Raw genomic sequence first — 19,137 nt, 5'->3', positions numbered from 1 at the left:
TGAGCAAGCATGGGCAGCACAGTGGCGTAGTGGTAGAGTTGCTGCCTTACAGCGCCAGAGGCATGGGTTTGATCCTAACCATGGGTGCTGTCTGTATGGAGTTTGTATGTACTCTCCGTGACCTGCATGGGTTTTCTTCAGGTGCTCCGGTTTCCTCCTACACTCCAAAGATGTACAGGTTTATAGGCTAATTGGCTTCGGTAAAATTGGAAATTGTCCCTGGTGTGTCTAAAATAGTGTTAGTGTATGAGGTGATTGCTGGCTGGCATGGACTTGGCGGGCCAATGGGCCTGTTTCCACATTGTATCTCTAAACTAAACTAAGCAATTGCATGTGAAAGGAAGCAAAGCGGGAGGCCAGAGTGTTGCTTATGGTGCAAGAAATAGGGGTGAAAGAATTAAGTCTCAAATACAAATCTGAAATGTAACTTTAATGCAGCCTACCAGTATTAATTTCCATTAAGCAAAATGGACTCTAATGAAGAACAGAAAAACAACCCTTACAGTTCCCCCAAAGGTTACTTTGTCTTGCAGTCTGAAGTTCAAGAAGTAAAAGGCATGTTTCCAGGAGATATGATAGATAAAACACGGAGGAAACCACTGAATGCCACAGATTGGCCGGAGATCTGAACATGACCAGTATTGCTGAAGCAGATGAATATTTCAGCAATGATTCCCTTGGCCTCTTTCAGACCACTGCAACTTCACACTACACTTGGCAGCCCCCCCACCCCCCCCCAAATACCAGCGGCAGTCTTGGAGTCAGCTAGGGTCAGGCAAAAAAATGATTGTCTTGGCGAGAAGCCATCAGACACAGCAGTGATATTACTCATCCAGAAACATAGCGGGAGCAATAATGATGGAGAGGCAACGACAAAGCAATGGAATCTATGGGAGTACAAAAGTTATTATGCTGCTGCACAGAGCACTGTGCGAAGCTTATGGTCTGGGTGCGAGTTTCTGTTTATTTGAGTTTGTTAATTGCTATGGAAAGAGTAGCGTGCACTTTGATGTGTATAGGGCAGTTCCACTTCTGTGGAGTGAAGCATGGCTATTTTCAGTCGATGCATTTACAACATTAGTGTCACAGTTGGGAAGAGAATATTAGCTCACAGTGTAAAGATACTTTGCAGGACAGCCAGCCATGTGGGATAATTAAATGCTAAAGATACCCAAAGGAAAGTTAAACAGGAACGACTGGACATAGACCAACAGAAGGGGTTAGAAATTCTCTTGTGTGCAGGTGCAAATGGATATAACAGATTGGTTGAATAAAATGCACTGCACTGAAAATCATCTCTTGCAGTCATTATCCTGGAGCTGGTTCAATACCCCTCTCAGGCTTTTGTAGATCTAACCCCACCATCGAAGGGATCTACAGAAGGCCCTGCCTCATAAACGCAACTAATATCGTCAAAGAACCGCACCACCCTGGCCATGCTCTCATATCACTGCTCCAACCGGGAATATGGTACAGGAGCCTGAGATCAATGACCTCCATGTTCAAGAGCAGCTTCTTCCCAACAAAGATTTCTACCCCAACGACTCCTTCCCCATCCTGTCAAGGTTAACTAGTTAAGTTAAAGGACACTTGGACAGGTGCAAGATTAGGAAAGATTTAGAGGGATTTGGGCCAAATTCCAACAAATGGGACTAGCTTAGATGGGCATCTTGGTTGGCATGGACGAGTTGGATCGAAGGGCTTGTTTCTGTGCTGTTTGACTCTGGGACTCTAAGGCTCAATATCATCACACAGATCTGTAACAATCAAATCTTCCAATCCCTGTGCCCATTTTATGTACGTTACTTCCACTGTGTCTGGATGAAGTGAATGTTGGAGTCAAGATCCTTAAAATGATTTTTTTTTTTTTATGCAAATGGGTAGAAACACATAAAACAATTGCTTTTCATGAAGTCAAGTTGGAGCTAATTTTGGGAACAAGATCTCTGCCATTTAGGTAGGGGATCAGGAAGTGCATCTTTGTACATAGCCCGAGGGAAACCTGCAAGACTCTACTGCAAAGGATGGACATAACGGCACTATTAAACTTCTTAAGGACCAATGGTGCAACGGTTGAGTTGAGTTTGTTGAGTTTATTGTCACATGTACAGTGAAAAGCTTTTGTTGCGTGCTAACCAGTCAGCGGAAAGACAATACATGCTTACAATCAAGCCATTCACTGTGCACAAATACATGATACAGACAATAACGCAAATAATGTTAAGTGCAAGATAAAGTCCAGTAAAGTCCAATCAAAGATAGTCTGAAGTTCTCCAATGAGGTATATGGTAGCTCAGGACTGCTCTCTAGTTGTTGGTGGAGTGGCTCAGTTGCCTGAACCATTCTTAATGATTGCATGTAGCAAGATAGAGTGAGACTCCATTTTTTGCAAACAGTTCAGTAAGATTATTGCCATACATAAATACAATTCCATGTTAAGTATAGAATGTTCAGCCCACTGTCCATATGCAAGTGGCCAGGTTTTGGTGCCATTTACAGTCCCCAACTGCAGCTGGCCACTAAGGCCCATTGCAGCCGTCACCTCCATTCGGATCACCCACGACGTGAGCTCAATGGATTTTTGTTAGGAAATGGTATCAAGGGACCTGAAGCCAAGGGAGGAAAATGGAGCTGAGATGCCACTTAAATCAGATCGAATTTAATGGCATGGTGGATCCGGGAGATTAGATGACCTACTCATGTTTCTGATTGCATTCATTAATCAAGCTTTACTACCTCTTTTCCCCTCTGAATAATTTAGTAGCTACAGATTGATATAATTTACTTGTATGATCTAACATATCGTTACTGCCTTCATTGGCATAGCCCAGCCAAATACAATCTTATCCATGAACCCTGTCAGCAGCATCGATGTAGAACTTTCCACATTTCATGTACATTGACACTCTTGGCACCATTTACGATTTGAATGCTAAATGGCAGCTATTAATCAGCGGGTCAGAAAGAGTCGCATTTCAACCAAGCTGCTGAATATTTGGTAATTGATAGCCTTAACAGGTGTCTATGTCATGTTAAGGCATATTACCATTGGGGGGGGAGTTAATGTAATAGGAGAGAGGGTGCCTGCAAATTGCATATCTTTGCTTTTCAAGTTTATTTAAGATGAAAAAAAGACACAAAGTGCTGGTTTTTCAGGCAGCATCTGTGGAGAACAGGGATAGATGATATACACAAAAATGCTGGAGAAACTCAGCGGGTGCAGCAGCATCTATGGAGCGAAGGAAATAGGTGACGTTTCGGGCCGAAACCCTTCTTCAGACCCTACCTATTTCCTTCGCTCCATAGATGCTGCTGCACCTGCTGAGTTTCTCCAGCATTTTTGTGTACCTTCGATTTTCCAGCATCTGCAGTTCCTTCTTGAACACAGGGATAGATGATATTTTGGGTCAGGACCCTTCGTTAGACTCCTTTTAGCTCGAGACCCTTCAGAATCTCCCGACCCGAAATATCACCTATCCATGTTTTTCAGAGATCGGAGGCACTTTGGCACAGCAGTAGAGTTACTGCCTCACAGCGCCAGAGACCCGGGTTCGATCCAGTCTACAGTGCTGTCTGTGTGGAGTTTTTACATTCTCCCCATGACCTGCCTGGGTTTTATCCTGGAGCTCCAATTTCCTCCCACACTCCAAATATGTACAGGTTTGTAGACCAATTGACTTGGTAAAATTGTAAATTGTCCCTAGTGTGAGTAGGATTGTGTTAGTGTGCAGGGATCATGGTCGGTGTGTACTCATTGGGCCGAAGGGCCTGTTTCTGCACTGTATGTCTAAACTAAACTAAACTAAACTAAACTAAACTAAACTAAACTAAACTAAACTAAACTAAACTAAACTAAACTAAACTAAACTAAACTAAACTAAACTAAACCAAACTAAAACTAAACTAAGAGTGCATGCACTTAGACAACAGACAGAGTACCTCTACAGGCAGACCAAGAACAAGCTGAGAAGAGGAATCAGAGCTGCCAAGGAAAGGTACGCTGAGAAGTTGAGGAGCAAGTTCTCAGCTAATGACTCATCTTCAGTGTGGAAGGGCTTGCATGAAACCACCAGTTACAAGAGGAAAACCCCCCACTCCTTGGACAATCGTCAGCTGACCAACGACCTGAACGAGTTCCACTGCAGGTTTGAAAGAAAGAATAATAACCCAGGTAACCCCTCCCGACTTCCCCCACCCACTCCTCCCCGGTCACCACTTAACTCCCACTTACAGCTTGACTCCAGTCTGCAAAGACTGGGCCCTCGTCCAGTACCCACCCTCTCCTTGCTGCCCAACATCAGTCTGCCCACTTCTCCATCACTAACAATAGAAATTGAGGAGGTGGAAAAGCTATTCAGGAGACAGAAGAGCCAGAAATCTCCAGGACCGGACAATGTTTCCCCTCTACCCACAAGCTCTGTGCCAAACAACTGGCACCAGTCTACACAGACATTTCAACCAGTCCCTGCAAACCTGTACTGTCCCTGCCTGCTTCAAAGTCTCCATTATCGTTCCCGTACCCAAAAAGCCAAGGATTACTGGTCTTAATGACTACACGCCTGTCGCACTTACCTCTGTGATCATGAAAACCCTTGAAAGGCTTGTGCTGGCCCACCTGAAAAATATCACAAACCCCCTGCTGGACCGGGCCAATAGATCAGTGGATGACGCAGTCAACCTAGGCCTGCACTTCATCCTCCAGCACCTAGACCGCCAGGGGACCTATGCAAGGATTTTGTTTGTTGATTTTAGCTCTGCATTCAATACCATTGTGCCAGAGCTACTACACTCCAAACTCTCCCAGTTGACAGTGCCTGAACCCCTCTGTCAGTGGATCACCAACTTCCCGACAGACATGAAGCAGCATGTGAGGTTGGGAAAGTACATCTTGGACCCTCTGACCCTCAGCATTAGTGCACCACAAGGCTGCGTACTCTCCCCTCTCCTTTACTCTCTCTACTCCAATGAATGCACCGCCACATACTCCTCTGTCAAGCTTCTCAAGTTTGCGGACAACACAACCCTGAGTGGACTGATCCAGGAAGCGGAGGAATCTGCCTACAGACAGGTAGTGACACAGTTGGCGTACTGATGCCATCGCAACAACCTGGAGCTCAATGCTCTTAAGGCAGTGGAATTGATAGTAGACTTTAGGTGAGCTCTCCCCACTCACCATCAACAACACCACGGTCACGCTGCAACCTTCCCCCCACTGATGAACTGTACACTGCAAGGGCCAGGAAGCGAGCGGGCAAGATCATCTCGGACTCCTCTCACTCTGGCCACAAACTCTTTGAATCACTTCCCTCTGGAAGGCAACTCCGGACTGTCAAAGCCGCCACAGCCAGATATAAAAACAGCTTTTTTTCCATGAGCAGTAGCTCTACTCAACAGCCAAAAGTCTGTAGCCTCTTTATGCCCTGGTATTTTATTTCATATGTTTAAATTATAATGTTTTATTTTTAATTGTCCACTGTATATTGTGTTTTCATCCTTCGAGTAAAGCACCAATGCAAGTTCCTTGTAGAGTATGTGCCTGAACCCCTCTGTCAGTGGATGTACTAATAAAATGTATTCAATTCAATTCAATGTGAGAAAAGCTAGTTCAAAGAGGTTGTTTTTAAGGGAGGAGTAGACAATAGACAATCGACCATAGACAATAGGTGCAGGGGTAGGCCATTCACCACCATTCACTGTGATCATGGCTGATCATTCACAATCAGTACCCGGTTCCTGTCTTCTCCCCATATCCCTTGACTCCGCTATTGTTAACTCTATCTAACTCTCTCTTGAAAGCATCCAGAGAATTGGCCTCCGCTGCCTTCCAAGGCAGAAAATTCCACCCAAGAGGTGGATAGCTCAAGAGGTTTACGGAGGGAATACGCGAGATTGGAGGCTGAACAATAAAAGGCAGAGTTGTGCATGATGGTATGAAAGATGGAATGAACATCTTTGGGATGTGGGAGGAAACCGCAGCACCCGGTGGAAACCCACATGGTCACGGGATGAACATGCAAACTCCGTACAGACAGCACCCGTGGTCAGGATAGAACCCAGGTCTCTGGCGCTGTAAGGCAGCAGCTCTACCAGTACTGTCCACCCACTGGCTCGTTATCATGCTCTTGGGCATGGAGTCTGAAATTCACTGGTGCATTCCTGGTGTAAATTACAATGGGGACCTGGTGTAGGGGGACCGCCGTGAGGGAGGTGGGGGGAGAACAAAAGGTCTGAAGAAGGGTTTCGGCCCGAAACTTTGCCTATTTCCTTCGCTCCATAGATGCTGCTGCACCCGCTGAGTTTCTCCAGCTTTTTTGTGTACCTCCAAAAGGATGAGCCAGCCTGCTTTGTAAATTTGCTAACACCATCTGTAGCCACTATTTGTATACATTGGGTTTGGAAGCAAAGATTTTCACTGTGCCTAGTCACATGTGACAATTAAGTATTCTTCTATTCTAGTCTAAATTAGTGAAGATGTCCATTCAGGTGCTGGGAGGTTGTGCCCAGTACCTTGCTCTCCCACGGCCATGAAACATTGACTTCATCACAGCAAGGCTGGGAGGTCACTGAGCACTAAGACCGTGCAGAGAGACGGCTGGTCAGGGATAGCGCTGGAAGGGAGCAAGTGAGGCAGGGGCTCGGCACTGGCAAGCTGGCAGCTCTACCAGCTGCACCACTCTGCCACCCTTGACGCTGGTCGATCTAACTCCCCTCTGTGAGCGAAGGTTGCCCGCAGACCTCTCTACATGTGCAGGAAGGAACTGCAGATGCTGGTTTACACCGAAGATAGACACAAAATGCTGGAGTAACTCAGCAGGCCAGTGGCATCTTTGTAATTCTGAAGGAATGGTTGTCGTTTTGGGTCGAGACCCTTCTTCAGACTGAGAGGGAGACACAGAGATAAGGAAGGGTGAGATGTGAAAATGAGACATCACAAGAATTGAAGTTCAAGGAAAATGTAAATGTTCTATCTATTCTACATCATTGAATAGATGTACAATGTATAGAATGATCTATTCTACAATTTCCATCTTCATCTTCCATTTTCCATCTCCATCTCTTTTGATGTCTTGTTTTCACACCTTACCCTTCCTTATTTCTGTGTCTCCCTGCCCCCCCCCCCCCCCCCCGACCTCTCTACATCTTGATTTGTATTATAAGGTTTGTGAGAAACCACACGCTGACTCATTGCTCATATCCTGTGGAGGTTGGGGTGGAGTTGGTGTGTGGAGTGTTGGTGAGGGCAGAGGTTGCATCATCTTAGAATGTTCCCCTGGCAGGCCAGCAGAGGTCAGGCCTCACCGAGTGGAAGCCCAGACCACTGTTGCATCCAGCAAATCTGCATCAGCTGCCCTCCCTGCCTTAGTTTAGTTTAGTTTAGTTTAGAGATACAGTGTGGAAATAGGCCCTTCCGCCCACCGACACCTTGCCGACCAGCAAGCACTCGTGTACTAGTTTTATCCTACGTACTAAGGACAATTTTACAGAAGCCACTTGACCTCTAAACCTGCACGTCTTTGGAATGTGGGAGAAAACCCATGCGGTCACAGGGTGAACATGCAAACTCCGTACTGGCAGCATCCGCGGTCAGGATTGAACCCGGGTTTCTAGGGCTGTAAGGCAGTAACTCTACCGCTGCGCCACCGTGCCATCCCTATCAACACAAGAGTAGGCCCACAGCATCTCAAGCCTGCTCCACCTGGCACTCTCATCTTGGCTGAAGATAGACACAAAATGCTGAAGTAACTCAGCGGAAAAAACAGCATCTCTGGAGAGAAGGGAAGGTCTGAAGAAGGGTCTCGACAAAAATGTCAGCCATTCCTTCACCACCCTCTGGCTAAAAAAATTCCTCCTCATCTCCATTCTAAAAGTACGTCCTTTTATTCTGAGGCTGTGCCCTCTGGTCCTAGACTCTCCCACTAGTGGAAACAGCCTCTGCACATCCACTCTTGGCCTTCCATTATTCGGTACATTTCAATGGGAACCCCCTCATCCTTCTAAACACCAGTGAATACAGGCCCAAAATACTCCTCATACCTTAACCCAGTACCATCTGTTATCTCAAAGCCTTTCATCAGAGTCGCACACAGTTTTCAACTTGTGGTTAAACTAAATAAAGGCTCAGTATCTATGGCAACTGCACAGAATGTATAATCTGGAAGTTATATTAGATTATGTCCTTTATTGAATTTGGCGACCAGATCAAAGTCGGAATGCCTGTCTGCTGTCTGCAGCACCATTCATCAGAGACTGATGACAGACAGAATTCACAGCCAGCTCCAGAGTGCATTCAGCACACACAGGATAAGTGAAGCCACGCTGTCATAACACACAAACTGCTGCAGTAACTATTGATGCTCAGTTTTAGTTTTAGCCTTAGTTTCAGAGGTACAGCGTGGAAACAAGCCCTTTGGCCCACCGAGTCCGCAACGATCATCGATCACCCGTACACACTGCATCTATCCTACACATTAGAGACAATTTACAGAAGCCAATTAACCTACACACCCGCATGTCTTTGGAATGTGGGAGGAAACCGGAGCACCCAGAGGAAACCCACGTGGTCAACGAACAAACTCAGTACAGACAGCACTCGTAGTCACGATCAAACCGGGTTCCCTGGCACTGTAAGGCAGCAACTCTACCGCTGCGCCACTGTGCCGTGAAGTAATAAAGATATTAGAGATCTAGAATAAAACTGAGGGCGCTGGAATCTTGAGCAAAGCACAAATTGCTGGAGGAATACAGGTCCGATATGGGCAGATGGTACTAGTGTAGATGAGGCATCTTGGTCAGCATGGCAGGTTGGGCCAAAGGGCCTGTTTCTGTGCTTTATGATTCTGTGAGCCTACAACTGAAATAGGAGGAGATCAGCAATATTGGAATCAGTTTTCGTTTAGATTTCTGTAGCATCCAATATATTTTGATTCAAAGTCCAATGGACCCAAGTCTCAAGAATAACAATACAAAATCCTATTCAAATGCTAGAGGAGCTCAATGGGTCAGGCAGCATCTGTGGAAGGGAATGGGCAGATGAGTCGGGTCAGGCGGGACCCTTCCTCAGAGTGATTGTGGTAGGGAGAAGGCTGGAAAAGAGAGGCGGGGGGTGGGGCAAACCCTGGCAAGTGATAGGTGGATACAGGTGAAGATGGGGTTTTGATGGGTGGAGTAAATGACAAAGGCTGGTGGTGAAAAAAGGAGTCAAAAGGGTGTCAGAAGGAGAGAAGATGTAAAGCCAGAGGGAGGGATATAAGTGGAAGGGATAGGAGGAAAGAGAACGGAGGGACTTGGGGATGGGAGCTGAGTGTGTGAAGGAGGGGAAGGAGGCGGGCTGACTGTAAGGGTGGAAGAATCTGCTAATGGGGGCAGTGCGTACCTCTCTCACCCACTCCTTCATCCTATTCCTCATCACAAACCCAAGCATCTAAATTATTCACAGCTTTCTTAACAAAAACGCGCAACACTTACTTCAGAACCAGTGAGTTCTGATGGAGGGGACAAACATATGGATATTTTTTCCACGAACGTTTGCCAAGTTGCTGCAAATTCTTCTCACGATCTGCCTCCTAGGATTAGTCTCAATAAACAGTGGTCCACAAGACTTTGTCCTGACAGACTAATCAGTTTCAGCTGCGTCCTGACTCTTGCGTCCTGACCAGCACGCAAAAAGTCATTAACTTTGCAAGCCTTTGGCACACAGGGCTACCTCTCTGGAAGATTAAACAGTCCATTTAACGTCATGTATTCGAATATGGGCTGGAGATTCTGTTTATTCTGTCATGAAGGAATGAAAAGAAATGGGTAGACACACAGCTGCTGTAACTCAGCGGGTCAGGCAGCATCTCTGGAGAAAAGGAATAGGTGGCGTTTCGGGTCGAGACCTTTCTTCATACTCAGAGTCAGGGGAGAGGGAAACCAGAGATATGGACGGTATCAGGGAGAAGAAGGAATGACCGGGGTCGGACAAGTCTTTAATTATGTTGGCTGTTTGCCAAGGCAGTGAGAAGTGCAGATGAGGTCAATGGTGGGAAGCCTGGTTTGTGTGATGGACTAGTCTGCAACTTGCTAGAGTGGTTAGGAATGAGACTGGGGAGAGCTAATACCAGTTAGGGAGTGAAGTGGATTTTGTGCTAAAGGGCGGCAATTGGGAGTGAAGAGATGCTGAGGCAAAAGATCACAGGTATTGAAGGGAGATTGTGGGGAAGAGAGGGACTCTGATTAAAAAGATGTTGGCATATCAAATATTGGGGATCGTGGGAAGGACTGGCAGCCCTGTAGTATAAGGTAAAATATCTAGGGCATTTTATTACAGAACACATGACATATAATGAGGATATTTATAGGCAACGACGCATGCTGTATGCACAGGCAAATATTCTCTTGCATAAATTTGGTGCGTGTGCAGATGTGGTGAAGATGTCGCTGTTAGAGCATACTGCACACCACTCTACACTGCGCACCTGTGGTCGAACTATGGAAAGACAAGTTTGCAGAGACTAAAGGTGGCATATAACTATGCCATGAGAACACTGCTAAGGAAACCTAGATGATGTAGTGCTAGTAATGTGTTTGTGGCTGCAGGAGTCAGTATATTAGAAACTATCCTAAGACATCACATGTATAAATTCATTTGCAGGATAAATGACTCTAAAAATGTAATTATTGTGGCCTTGTCAAACATAAGGTTTAGCACTACACGCAACAAATCCCAGCTGTGGAGACACTGGTATCGTTGTTTCGTTGTAGGACATTGATCATTCTTTTAATCTGGATTTTTAACTCGTGTATTGTGTTTTTTTAAAATATAATTTATGATGTTTTTATAAGTGATATACTAAGATTTTATATGTACTTTATATTTTTTAATATGCAATGCATTTTTTATGTAATGTTGTCCCATGTCTGGACCTCGAGTCCAGAATAAAGTTTATTATTATTATTATTATTATTATTATTTATATTAGAAGGCAGCTTTATGGAGGCTTGAGGAACTGAAGATGCTGGATTCTTGAGAAAAACAGAAAGTGCTGGAGGAACTCAACGGCTCAGGCTATATCTGTGGAGGGAATGGACAAACAACATTTCGGGTCAGGACCAGACTAAACTGAATTATGTTGGCAGGGGGTCAAGGGGGTGGGGGGAAGAGGGGTGTCCTACAGTGGCAGTGGTTGGAAGGCGTGGATGAGCCATTTACTGAGGACATTTAGAGAATTCAGCAATGTTATCTCAAGGAGGAACAAATTCTAATTGAGAATTCTTCACGACTGAGAGATTGACCTTTTTAAGTAATGTAGGGACAGATATTTAGCCTCTAGACCTCTTTCTGCAGTCGGGACTCACTTCAAATCATAGACTGTGTGTGCATGTTAACAAATTGTACAATTGACATCTATGTGACATAAATTACATGCGTAAAGTATCTAATGCATGTTGCAATGGATTCTGATAAAACCCCATGATATACTGCTTATAGACAATAGACAATAGGTGCAGGAGTAGGCCATTCGGCCCTTCGAGCCAGCACTGTCATTCAATGTAATCATGGCTGATCATCCCAATCAGTAGTACCCCGGTCCTGCCTTCTCCCCATATCCCCTGACTCTGCTATCTTTAAGAGCCATATCTAGCTGCACTCCACAATAACATGTCTGTTTTGCCTCCATGTGATGCTTGCTCCTCTGACTCCATGAATCCTGTAAATCCATTTGGGTTTTTTGCTTGGATACGGAAAATTTAATGATTGATTGAAAGATACAGCAGCATGGAAGCCAGCTCTTCAGCCCACTGGGTCCTCGCCGACCATCAGTCACCCTTTCACACTAGAGCAATGTTATCCCACTTTTTCATCCACTCCCTACACTGTAGAGGCAATTTGCAGAGGACAATTACAAACCGGTACGTCTTTGTGATGTGGGAGGAAACCGGAGCACCTGGAGGAAATCCATGCAGTCACAGAGAGAATGTGAAAACTCCACACAGACAGCACCCAAGATCAGTAGAGAACCCGGGTCCCCGGCGCTGTGAGACTGCGGCTCTACTAGTTTCGCCACTGCAACGCCCTTTGTTGTAAAGGGAAAATCCACACTCTGAGGTGAGAAGGAGGTTAGGATGTAGATAAAAGCTCTGTAATTAGTTTAGTTTAGAGACTCAGTGTGGAAACAGGCCCTTCGGCCCACCGAATCTGCGCCGACCAAAGATCACTTGTACACTTGTTCTATCCTACATGCTCGGGACAATTTACAGAAGCCGATTAACCTCCAAACCTCCACAGTGTGCGGAAAAAAACCGGAGCACAGAGAAAACCCACACGGTCACAGAGAGAACATACAAACTCTGTACAGACAGCACCCGTAGTCAGGATCGAACCCGGGTCTCTGGGTTGTAAGGCAACACCCCAACCGCTGCGCTACTGTGCCACCCGTTATTGCAAAGAGGAAATCCACACTCTGAGGTGAGAAGGGATTTGAGTGAGATGTTGGTGAAAACTCTGCAATGGGTCTTCACGAGTCCACGGAAGGATATCATGCTTTTCCTAGGTTTCTCCACTTTAACAGAATGTGCCAAAACGGGTTAAACACGCAACAAATGTTATGGTCTCGTTTCCAAAGTAAGAGCTATGCACAGCTGGTTAAAGCAGCACCCACAACATACCATGAATCATCGTCAGTCATGAGAGGTATTTACAAGTTCAGGAAAATAACCTACAACATCATAAAATAAAGCAAAAATCTGAACAATTTCTACTAAAGCTACCACTGTGCATACAAATATTTGGATTTTATGATCCCTTCATTGGGTTGCAATATTCAGCAGTTCAGGGTTGAAGGTACCAGTGGCTAGTAAGTGTTTAAGACTTAAATGTTTCAGTTCAGTTAAAACAATCCATTAAATTAACGGGTAACTGCGGACTTGACTGTATAGCAAACCCAATGGTAACAAAACTGTGTCTGCAGTTGCTGGAGGTTATTAATGCTTTAACGCCATTACACTGCGGCTTTCTGCAAAGCGCAGAAGCAGAGAGAGGGCTGCAATCAAAACAAGAACACACCGTACCTCTCTGCTTGACGCCAAAGCTCTTCGCGTTTCTGTCTCCGCATTTCACGCCTGCGCTCCAAGTCATCCATCCTTTGTCTCCCCTTCGCTCGCAAATCAAAAAGAAAAAATACCCCTCGTTTTTCGCCTGCTGAGTGTTCAGCCGAGCCTTAGTTGGTGGCGTTCAAAAAAAAATTCTTCCTGTAATATTAGAAAGTAAAATCCCACCAAACAGGAAACCGGTCGCGGGGAAATCGAGCTGAAAAAATGCCTTTCTCTCGATCCAGCTGTGCCAAAGAAGAGGCCTTCAGACAGGGGCATTCAGATCCCCTCACCTCTACTCTCTTGCCCAAAGTGAAACAAATTCTGACGTCTCTGAGATGAGTTCTCTCTCCAAACATTGAAAGACGAATTGTCAGCAAATCCTTAACTCTTTGAGTGCTCTGGTAGTTTCATATTCCTGGATAAAAACTTCCGTTGCTATTCACGCTGGAAAACAAGAGAGCAAGCTGCTTATTTTAAAGAAAGGTCCCGACTCGAAACTTCACCGATCCATGTTCTCCATTATGCTCTTTAACTTTAGTTTAGTCATCGAGTGTGCAAACAGGCCCTTTGGCCCAACTTGCCCAAGCCGACCAACATGCCCCATCTACACTAGTCTCACCTGCTGCGCTTGGTCCATATCCCTCTAAACCTTTCCTATCCATGTACCTGTCAAAATGTCTCTTAAACATTATGATAGCACCAGGTTTAATTTATTTTACAGATAGTTTAGTTTATTATTGTAACGTATACTGATGTACAGTGAATGGCTTTTGTTTCCTGAACTGCTGAGTTACTCCAGCAATATGTGTCTTTCCTTGGTAAACCAGCATCTGCAGTTCTTTGTTTCTACAATCTGTTTTTTTTAACGTTGTAACCAGTTTATTCCACAGTGATCAATAGATTATTCTGATCTAACTATGAAGCTGTACTTGAGGAGTTATTTATCTAAAGTTTAGATTGATTACTGTCAAGTGTACTGAGGCACAGTGAAAAGCTTTGTTTTGCATGCTATCCAATCAAATCAGATAATACCTTATAAATACAAGCCAACCTCAAGTTCGTTCGCTGGTGTGTTAGACACGGTTCTGCCATCGCTTTGCCACAGCCAGTGCCTCATCTGTGCCTCTGCGGAGATCGTCCGCAGTGCATGCCTCTCACCGCAAATCAGTAGGTGGGCCATTGTCTGTACCTCTCCACAGTTGCACCTGTCAGAATCCGAGAGGCCCCACTTCTTCAGGTCGAGTCCGCAATGTCCCACTCCAGTGCGGAGGCAGTTTAGGGCTTTCCAGGTAGTATAAGGCAGGTGGTATCCTGGTGCCATCTGTTGTTTGGTTTTGGTGCCTGACACGGTTGGCTCTAGTTTCATGAAGCTGTTCCCACTCTTCAAGGGTTTCTTGCCATGTTGGTGATTGTGCAAGGGATGATGGGGATCCGTGTCCACATTGAAGCCTTTTGCTGCATGCAGCTGCCCGATCGCGTCTTTGAGATGGTTCGTCGATGCCAGCCAGCTCGTACAGATGTTCAACCTTTGTCAGCATCAGGCATCCTGTGGTTTTCCTGCAGGCAGTATTGAGTGCAGAGTCCACCTTGCGTGCATGTTTAGAGCGGCTCCAGACGGGACTTGCATATTCTGCCACTAAGAAACAGCGCTCCAGGGCCGCAGTGAGGATTGTTGTTGGGTCACTTCCAGATGAACTGTTTCCCAATTTTTCGATGACATTGTTCCGGGTGTTGACCTTTGCCTTGGTTTTCTCAACATGTTGGCGATATGATAACGTGCGATCGAGGACCGCACATAGATACTTTTGGGCTTTGCAGTGTTCCAACAGGACATCATTCCATCGCACATGCAGTTGACGTTTCGCATCCCGGCTCCGGAGGTGGAAAGCTGTGCCTGGTCATTCCTGGAGTTGGCGCCGGCCTGTAGGGGGTATGGCTGCCTAGCCTGCAGCTGTCTGTTTTTCATTTCTTTTTTCTTATTTTTAGTTAGTGCAGTGTTTTGTTTTTAAGGAGTTCTAGCTTTTTTATGTGTGGGGAGGGGGGGGGGAAGGGGGAAACTAATTTTCAGGGTCCCTACCTGGTCGGAGATGCAGCTTTTCTCCGGGCTGCACTTTCGACCCGTCCTCGCGGCCTACCAGCGGGCCTGGAGCGGCATTTCCTGAGGGGACCGCCCGGAGCCTCGGCATCGGCATCGGCGGCGGCTGCGGAGCTGCGGGTCCGAGGAGCGATGGGGCCGTCCGGAGCCTCGGCATCGGCGGCACCGGCGGTGGCGGCACCGGCATCGGCGGCGGCGGCACCGGCATCGGCGGCGGCGGCACCGGCATCGGCGGCGGCGGAGCTGCGGGTGTGAGGACGGCGGTGCAGCGCTGGAGCGCCATTGCGAGGCGGGCGGTGCCTTGCCTGGGTCGCCGCGCTGGAACTCCAGTGAGCTGGGACCGGCGTTAAAAACATCGCGGAGCTGCGGGCGGCGGCGCTGAAACTTTACATCGGGAGCCTGGGATCTCGCGACGAGATCGCCAGTTGAGCTCCATTCGGCGCGGCCTTGTCGGCTCCGGAAGCCACGGTCTCGAGTAGGGAGGCGGCCGTTCCAGGGTTCCCAGGCCGCTGAGAGGACTCTCCCAACGCCGGAACATCATCACCCGGCGAGGACGGCCTGGAACATCGGGCCTCCGTAGAGGCAACTGTGGAGGCCTCAATAGGCCCGACTATGGGTGGACATTGGGGATGGGACTGGACTTTGTGCCTTCCCCCATAATGGGAACCATTGTGGGGGGATGTTTTTTATGTTAAAGCTATTTATTATTGTTATGTTTGTATTCCTTTTTAATGTGCTGCATTGGCAAAAATAATTTCACTACATCTAGGTGTATGTGACAATAAATCAACCTTTGAACCTTTGAACCTTTGAACCTTCCTCACCCTGCTCCCTGCTCCCTTCGGGCAGAAGGTACAGAAGCGTACAAGCACACACCACCAGACTCAGGAACAGCTTCTTCCCCTCTGTGTTCATACTTTTGTTTGGTTTAGTATATTGCCACGTGTACCAAGGTACATTGAAAAGCTTTTGTTTCGTGCTAACCAGTCAGTGGATAGACAATACATGATTACAATCAAATTATCCACAGTTTAGTGCAAGATAAAGTCCACCTCTTAATGGTCCTTCCAAAAGCCAGGGTACCGTCCTGATTTTTCAATCTACCTCATTGTAGACATGTGGTTGAGAAAATGGGATAACATAGAACTACTGTGAATGGGTGATGGTTGGTGTGGACTCAGTGCAAAATGCTGTATCTCTAACAATGGGCGGCACGGTGGCACTGTGGTACAGTTGCTGCCTTACAGCGCTTGCAATGCTGGAGACCCGACTATGGGTGCTGTCTGTACGGAGTTTGTATATTCTCCCCGTGATTGCGGGGGGTTTCTCTGAGATCCGCTGTTCCTGCACTCCAAAGACATGCAGGTATGTAAGTTAATTGGCTTGTTGTATGTGTAAATTGACCCTTGTGTGTGTAGGATAGTATTAATGTGCGGGGATCGCTAGTCGGTGTGGACTCGGTGTGCCAAAGGGCCTGCTTCCGTGCTGTATCTCTAAACTAAATTAATTTAAACACAGAGTGGAAGTGACCACGCTGCCTTAGCAGCTGCGGCTCGCCTGCAGTTTGTCTGGTTTTTCTTTTTTTTTTTTTTCTTTTGTCCTGTTTTAGTTAATCTCAGTTTATTGGGTTGTGTATGTGTGGGGGGGTGGAAGAAACATGTTTTTGGTCTCTTCCTTCGGGGGATGCGACTTTTTCTTGTCGTATCCCGGTCTCTGTCTCCGTCTGCGCTGAGGCCTAATGGCGGAGCTGGCGGCCTCGGAGCTGTGGCGGCATTCCGGCAGCGGATCCGACTTCGGAGGCTCGGCCGCGGGCTCAGTGGACGACATCGTCGGGAGCTCGCAGGTCACAGGTTGGTGACCTGTTTTTCCGGAGCTCCCGCAACAACAGCTTCGTCCGCTGGACTGGAGGGCGGCAGCTTCGGCAGCTTCGACCACCCCAGGCCGCGGAGTTTGAACCGGCCCATTCGTGGAGCTTGGATTCAGCCGCGGGACTGACTTACTTACCATCACCCGGAGGGGTCACAACATCGGAAGCCTGGATCGCCTCAGCGCAGAGGGAGAACAAGGAGGGAAGAGACAAGGACTTTAAGACTTTTGCGTTCCACCACAGTGAGGTCACAGTGATGTTAAATTTGTGTTTATTGTGTGTTTTTGTTATTTTTATTATATGTATGACTGCAAGGCACGAAATTTTGTTCAAACCGAAAGATCTGAATGATAATAAAGGAAACTTAAAAAAAAAAACGAAATCAATAATAATTAAAAGCCTTAAAGCTAATGAAATTTATTTTAGTTTAGAAATACAGCGTGGAAACAGTCCCTTCTGCCCACTGAGTCCACGACGACCAATGACTACACGTACACTAGTTCTATCTCTTCAACTCCTCATTGTCCCAAGGAATTGTCCCCTCCGCTTTCAAAACTGCTGCCGTTACACCAATCTTAAAGAAACCTGGTCTTGATCCCTCCTCTCTCATTAACTACCGCCCAATCTCAAACCTCCCCTTTCTTTCAAAAACCCTGGAGCGTATCGTTGATTCGCAACTTCATTCCCACCTCCTTGCGTATAACCTACTTGAACCCCTCCAATCTGGCTTTCGCCCTCTCCATAGCACAGAAACTGCTCTCCTCAAAGTCATCAACGACCTCCTCACCTCTGCTGACACTGGTTCCCTCAACATCCTCATCCTCCTCGACCTGAGCGCAGCCTTCGATACAGTGAACCATAACATCCTGCTCACCAGACTCAAAGACCTCGGCATTGAAGGCTCTGCACTCAGCTGGCTCCGTTCCTACCTTTCCAACAGATCCCACTTAATCTCTCTCCACAACCACACCTCTGCTACAGCCGCAGTCACTCAAGGCGTTCCCCAAGGCTCCGTACTCGGCCCCCTCCTCTTCATCATCTACATCCTCCCCCTTGGTCAGATACTCCGCCACTTCAATCTGGACTTCCACTGTTACGCTGATGACACCCAGATTTACCTTGGCACCAAATCCCCCCACAACCCCCCCCCCCCCCCCTCTCCCATATCAACTCCTGTTTGTCAGCTATAAAAACCTGGATGCAACATAATTTCCTCAAACTCAACAGCGATAAGACAGAATTCCTCCTCATAGGCTCCAAAGCCACACTCAGCAAAATCAATAACCCCACTCTCACCATCGACGGCACCACTGTCTCCCCATCTCCCCAGGCCCGCAACCTTGGCGTGATCTTTGATTCCACCCTCTCGCTTGAGAGAGAATCAAAATTTAATGACACCATCCGCCATGTCATTAAAACCTCCTTCTTTCATCTCCGCAACATCGCCAAACTCAGACCCTCTCTCACCCCGCCTGCTGCTGAAAGACTCATCCATGCCTTCATCTCCTCCCGACTGGACTATTGCAACTCACTTCTCCTTGGCATCAGCTCCACCTACATCAACCGACTCCAACTGGTCCAGAACGCAGCAGCCCGACTCATCACCCACACCAAATCCTGGCATCACATCACTCCAGTCCTCAAAAAACTTCACTGGCTTCCCATCTCCCACCGGATCACCTACAAAATCCTGGTCCTCACCTACAAAGCCCTCCACCATCTGGCCCCCCCCCCATATCTCACTGACCTCCTCTCCCCCTACCAACCCTCACGGTCCCTCAGATCCACATCAGCCGGTCTCCTCTCCATCCACAAGTCCAACCTCCGCAGTTTTGGGGACAGAGCCTTCTCCAGGGCAGCTCCCAGGCTCTGGAACTCCCTCCCCCAACTGATCCGCAATTCCGTGTCCCTCACCATCTTCCAGTCCCGCCTCCAGACCCATCTCTTCACCTCTGCCTATCCTTAGCCCCACGTCCCCCTCCCTTTTCATCTGTGCATTAATTGTCTCATACTATGTTTTGTATTGAATTCTGTCTTTACTTTGTGTACTAGTCATGTCTCTACTATTTATTTCATTCCCCTTACATGTTTTTCCTCTACA

At 47.0% G+C, this 19,137-nt stretch overlaps 1 protein-coding gene across 3 annotated transcripts in view; it reads right to left on the bottom strand.

Moving 5' to 3' along the window:
- The window catches only part of LOC116984701 (non-muscle caldesmon-like), a 168,339-nt gene extending 155,097 nt beyond the window's left edge, over nucleotides 1-13,242 (bottom strand). For 2 of the 3 annotated variants that reach the window (XM_033039017.1, XM_033039016.1), the window contains exon 1: nucleotides 13,051-13,242. In XM_033039017.1, coding sequence (XP_032894908.1) covers nucleotides 13,051-13,121 — 71 coding nt within the window. In that variant the 5' untranslated portion in view covers nucleotides 13,122-13,242. The remainder of the gene's footprint in view (nucleotides 1-13,050) is intronic. The other variant, XM_033039014.1, reaches the window with a different exon arrangement.
- Nucleotides 13,243-19,137: the final 5,895 nt, after the last annotated feature.

The sequence above is a fragment of the Amblyraja radiata genome, chromosome 20 (assembly GCF_010909765.2).
Source record: "Amblyraja radiata isolate CabotCenter1 chromosome 20, sAmbRad1.1.pri, whole genome shotgun sequence".
Lineage (NCBI taxonomy): Eukaryota > Metazoa > Chordata > Chondrichthyes > Rajiformes > Rajidae > Amblyraja > Amblyraja radiata.
Note: the sequence above shows the minus strand (reverse complement) of the source record. Positions and strands in the feature narration are given on the sequence as shown.